Raw genomic sequence first — 6,118 nt, 5'->3', positions numbered from 1 at the left:
AACTAATTTTATGCTGGATAATATTTGAAGCGCCTTATTTACTCCGACTGGGTGGGAAATATCTCGTCACTTCGGGACCACCGGAGGGCGGCACTATGACTTCAGAGGCGGCACTTTGACTTCAGAGGGCGGCACTATGACTTCAGAGGGCGGCGCAATGACTTCAAGGACCTTCACGAAGACTGGAGGGCGGCGCTATGACTTCAGAGGGCGGCACTATGACTTCAGAGGGCGGCGCTATGACTTCAGAGGGCGTCGCAATGACTTCAAGGAGCTTTACGAAGACTGCACGGAGGGCGGCACTATGACTTCAGAGGGCGGCACTATGACTTCAGAGGGCAGCACTATGCTTCAGAGGGCGGCACTATGACTTCAGAGGGCGGCACTATGACTTCAGAGGGCGGCGCTATGACTTCAGAGGGTGGCACTATGACTTCAGAGAGCGGCGCTTTGACTTCAGAGGGCGGCGCAATGACTTCAAGGAGCTTCACGAAGACTGCGGAGGGCGGCAGTATGACTTGAGAGGGCGGCACTACGACTTCCGAGGGCGGCATTTCGACTTCCGAGAGCGGCACTACTACTTCAAAGGGTAGCAATATGACTTTAAGTAGCGGTACTTCGAATTAAGGGGCGGCACTCTGACTTCAGGGAGAGAAGCGACATACTCTGAGGGTTAAATATAAATTCAGATAGTTACTACCAGAGATTATTATGAAATGAGCTTCAAAGAAATGCGGGTCATTTCCGTAAAATGCACTTCATCACGCATGGAAAAAAGCCGCCCTCCGCCGCCTTCGGCGGCGGAGGGGCGGCATTTTTCGATAGGCTAGGGGCATCGGCCCCCAGATGCCCCCCCCCCTGGATCCGCCCCTGGTAGGCCACAAAACATAACATAAACCAAATCCTAAGAAGTCTTTGTCGCATGCAGAAGATCGGCCGTTTTCAAACAAGACACAAATGTGCCGTAGAAAAAGGCAAAAAAGGCCTATCGTTCCCGCCTTTTCCTTCCTGCTTGGCAAGTGTGCTTCAGCTATAACACGTTCGTTTAGAACAGCAGCTGCCTAAAGTAGCCTTCTATTCTATCAAGCTGACAACATTACAAGGTATCGTCAGTTTATTGTCATGCGTCAGATCCGTTACTCATCTATCCTCGCAAACGTTCATTGAACGCATAACATTCTCTCTACCCAGACGCATCACGGGAGCAGACGTCACATTTTCGCAGTGAATCTTTGCGTCACACAGACGTAACGCAGTGACGGCGCCACCATGGCCGCACAGCGTCACAATGCGTCACAGCAGTGATACGCAGCGTCACAACTTGTCACAGAAGCGGCGCACAGCGTCACAACGCGTCACAGTAGCGACGCATACGAATGTGGTGGGACGTCACGCTCGAAAGACGGCCATACCAGGAGGGACTATAGCTAGCGTGAGTTTCAGATATCATGCCTGTCAACCTCTCGACAGGTGTTGCGCCCTCAGCGCTGCACTGTATTGATGAAGGGACTCGAATCTCTGACTCCTATGGAAACATTGACATTTGAGCACATTTCAACACGCGTAGAAATGAACGGGGAGTGACTGACATGGTATAACAGTCCACAGCAGAAGTAATGTGTGGTTTCAGTCATGGGTATGTTCTGCTTCTGAAGCCTAGGAACGATCAGCCAGACTGCAACGAGACGTTAAATGTAGCTTACATGTATCTTCATCCTTGCAGCTACAACGTTATCTATTGACGTCTTCTTTTCAATCAGTCCGCATTTAAAAATCGTCGGTCAAAGCCATCCGTTGAGATTGGTAAAACACACATTACTTTAGCGGTGGGCTGTACCTACAAGTCCATGGGAACCATTCTTCGGAATGCTTGTAATGAATTATTTGTGAATCACGAATGTTTGACGGGTTGACAGTCTAGAAATTATTATATCCGCAATTCACGGAAAACTCCACAGGCATTTCGCGACATCAGCTGAGGAGACATGTAAACAAAACACGCTGGACTTCATGCCCAATGAGGTTTAGAATCTTAGACATCAAACCGGCGAGGAATTTATAACAAAATCAATATGTATGCATAGCAACGATTGATTAAATACTCCTGTGCCTATCTTGCAACGAATGTCTACCCTGCAAAAAAGATCAACCGTGAAAGATTTGTAGTAAACACATGAATAATTTCTCGGTATAAATGAATAACTAAGTAGGTAACTGACAGAGAAGGGATAACCACCTAATTATTGTCGGTGCACTTCATGCAAATGCTTTCTTTGATGTAAATTTGATATTATATGACTTCTAGTTGTACCGTATATCCCAGTAATTATACAGTATAAATAGGAAAATTATAACCATGTGAATATACACTGGCAAGTTACGTCCATACTCCATAACACTCCCGTGTCTCCTTGCCCACACAAAGTTTTGTTTTCGCTACATGCAGGAATAACAAAGGTGTCATTGCTGACTTTATCAAATTGCTATTCATCAATAAAGTATTCATTCCAATCACGAGCACTGGCATGCATAACTTCACTCATAAACCTACTCTTGACACAATTCACAAACATTTTCAGTCCTACGCTGCACCTCAGCAACCATCGCCATACCCCCTGACGAGCGCCAGCACAAAGCACAGCTTCCTATATTGTTCGCCAGAGGCGCTGTCGTCTCACTTTCTCCGCCGGAACCGTCCAATCTCTGAGTACTTGAGGTCGAGTGCGACCCGATCGTCGTATAGAGAGGGAGCCTGGAGGATGATACCAGCCGTGCCGACCACCACAGCTAGCAGAAACACCCAGAGGAAGAGCCGATCCAGCACCATGGCCACGTACTTCCAGTCCTCGCGCACCTGCGGAAGGAAAGATGGGGGAGGTTAGGTATCCAGCGGTCAGGGGTGAGCACACATAAATATTCCTCTGACACACACTTCGCTATAACTTTCCACCTTTACACTGGTGGTCCCTATTTTTAAGCTGACATAAGCGCTTATACTCGTATATCCTCCTGATATCACGTTTCTTCCGTTTACTGTCGTGACCATCGGACCCTTTGCGGTCTTGTCTGGACGGTCACCACCAACCAGAACTGAAATAATGAAACGCGATAGAAATTAACTCCCCGTTCCTTACACAAGCAGATAACCTTTGACGCCCATCACACCAATCGCTTACCGCCAGCTGATCCTCCTTGTTCTTGGTGTTCTCGGCGATAAAGTTGACACACCAGCTGACCCGATGGATCTCCTGTGAGCAGCCGGCCAGCCCGAGGCGCGACCGGTTACCGAGAACAGGCACCCGGTCACAGAGGGGGCTCCAGTCGCTCGCCTCTCCGCCGTGCACCTGGCACGACGGGTTGATAACCGACTCTGAATAGTGCCTGTGGGGAAAACAACACTCGTGTGGGCAATATGGTGAATGCAATGTGCACAGTAAGCGTTTTAATATACAAAGCGGGAAGTTAAACACACCATGACAAGTGTTTTATTTGGCATACGTATGGCCGCAGTCACATGAAAAAAAAAATCAACGAGGAAGGCAACTATTCACAAGAAAAGTCCAAGTCGAAATCACAAAGGAGCAGATAACAACTTCAAGAAAGGGATTCGTGAACGGCTTTTTATCTGCAAGAGTTCATCCTATTCGCTGAAACTCTCCAAAAGTAAACAACCCTGAATGTAAACCAAGCCCATAGACAAGATTCGCAATAGTACCCGTCAGCAATGTCTTTCTTTAAAGTATTTTTCAACGTTTTTCAATGTTCTACAACATTTGAAACATTATTTGTATTATACACCATACTCATACACAACGCCCCTACTATCGCTGGGGCCCTCACCTCTCGGCGCACAGTTGAATCCCCTCGACGGATGAGAGCGACTGAGAGCCCGTCAGGTTACCGGTGGACGAGTTCCGTACCGAGGTACAGCCGGGCAGAGGCTCCCCCGGCCGCCAGCCGCTGGAAACGGGCGAGGTCCCACGGTCAGAAGCGCTAACTGCAAATTCACTGACAATAACACGACCCCAAGAGCAGCGTCATTGGTCGTTTGTATGCGTTTGTTGTAACTTGCAATCCAAAAAACGTCTTGCGCACGACATACTTGGAACTAAGAGAAATGGAAACAAGGCAAAAAGTGAAGTGGTGAGACTGCTACAAATGAGGAGCGATAGCCCTTCAGGAGAGACCCTTCAGGTGAATAAGGAACAGAATAAAAAAGTCAGCATGCAGGCTGCTAAACAAACAGCACTATTGCATTTCCGGAACCATATGGGGTGCCTGCAATACAATTTCGTTGCCGAGAATGGAACTGATTTGCAGCCGGCCTCTGCCATCATGGTGTAATTGTGCCTCATATATCGCCTGAGGGAAAAACAATGATCTGCACAGCTGGTAAGCAATAAATCGTGATTCTGGAGCAATTCAGCACGCCCATAATTTGAAGCCATCAAAAATCATCTGATATGAGAGTGGTACAACTGTATAAACGACTAAAGAAAGGATGCTCATGACTACGGAGTAAGGTGCGTTTGTGAAGATATTTCAGTAAGGAACAACATCAAGCGTCTATCTTATCCTTGCAACAATGCCCAAAGTTGAGTATCCATGACAGGTTGGATGATGATGTAAATAATAAACCAAATTATTACAAATGCATTCAAATATATTCAAAAAGACACACAAAGCTTTCGGTTCATGGAACCTTGATCACTGTGCAAATGAGTAGTACTCATTTGCACAGTGATCAAGGTTCCATGAACCGAAAGCTTTGTGTGTCTTTTTGAATATATTTGAATGCATTTGTAATAAGTTGGTTTATTATTTACATCATCATCCAATGCCCAAAGTTGCCGTATTCCCATCACCATATAATTCACTGTCTCACTTCTCAGCCGAGCAGACATTTCTTTTTGAAGTATAGGTCGTATTTCACGACTACGTGATGCCCCCATTTCCTTTCATCTTTCATTTCCGGTGATAGCATCGAGCGGCAGACCGTGGCATTGCTATTGCATTATTATGGCGCTCAATGCACATTTCCAGGGGTCCGATGGCCGCCAAACGACCAATCAGATGGCTTATTAAGCCTTGTTGAGCTCACGAAGCCCACTCCGTGAGCTGAGGGAGAGGAGAGGAGCGGAGAGGAGCGGGGAGGGGGTGACCCGACCTTTTGGGAGGTTTCCGCGGTCGCCGCATGACCAGCAGGCGGGGCAGCAGCTGGATGAAGAGCCTCCGCACCCAGGGCGCCATTCGGTGGGTCTGGGGTGACCGCCAGTGCACGTTCAGCACCAGCACGGTCACCACGATCACTGAAAAAAGTTTTTACCATCAATTTACTAAGTTACTAGCTTTGGTAAATTTTACCATCAGCCTACCATCATATTACTACCAGCCTACTATGGTGCTGAATACTATCCTGCCTTGACATGTTGATATTACCATGGTTACGTTTATCAGGGGTGGTTTTGTACCCCAGTTTACAAGGTGGTAACCACCTGAGGCTAGTAGATACCCTCGTAAGCTAATATTCCCTACCATAGTAAAATCAACCTTTCCACGGGCGGATCCAGCAGGTGAATTCGGCGATCAAGTCTCCTCCTTTCCATAGAGGTGTTTGCCAATTTTTGATATGTTGGAAGGAGCGTCATCCAAGGACTAGCTGAGACCCTGAGCAATTAATAGTTTTATGGACGAAAGGCCAGAAATTTCTTGCAACAGTTCCCTGGGTGTGCTTCTGCTGCTATGGTAAGGTATACCATGGCAACACCATGACAACACTACACCCTTACTAACAATCCACGTGCGTCTGACTCTGCTGCAGCGGCGCCGCCATGTCAGTTCCGGCCGCGCGCCGGCGTTGTGAAGGTGCTCCGTGGTTTTAAATATTTGAACGGTGATTGTGTGGGTGGTTAGCGTAGCTGACGGTGGAGGATACTCGGAAATAACAAGTAAGTCGTTGTATCTTCAGCATAATAATACTTATCTCACGAGTGCCATTTCCAGCAAAGATCGCAGCCTTTGTTTCGGTTCATGTTGTTGAATTTCCTTGAGACCCTGTTGGACCGGGTAGGGGGAGGGTGGTGGGGTGGGTATCATTGCGGGCATTTCCCAGCGTCGG

At 47.6% G+C, this 6,118-nt stretch overlaps 1 protein-coding gene across 1 annotated transcript; it reads right to left on the bottom strand.

The window, feature by feature from the left end:
• Positions 1-1,099: 1,099 nt before the first annotated feature.
• LOC122376459 (acetylcholine receptor subunit alpha-like) lies at positions 1,100-5,309 on the bottom strand (the record flags this gene model as incomplete). Its single annotated transcript, XM_043356332.1, has 4 exons — positions 1,100-2,854; positions 3,177-3,381; positions 3,841-3,960; positions 5,168-5,309. Coding segments are annotated over 4 exons (647 nt in total), but the record flags the coding sequence as incomplete, so codon positions are not given.
• Between the last annotated feature and the right edge of the window lie 809 nt (positions 5,310-6,118).

Source organism: Amphibalanus amphitrite, unplaced genomic scaffold (assembly GCF_019059575.1).
Source record: "Amphibalanus amphitrite isolate SeventyFive unplaced genomic scaffold, NRLGWU_Aamphi_draft 002148F_arrow, whole genome shotgun sequence".
In the NCBI taxonomy this organism is placed as follows: domain Eukaryota; kingdom Metazoa; phylum Arthropoda; class Thecostraca; order Balanomorpha; family Balanidae; genus Amphibalanus; species Amphibalanus amphitrite.
The sequence above is the reverse complement of the archived record's forward strand: the minus strand, read 5'-3'. Positions and strand labels throughout refer to the sequence as shown.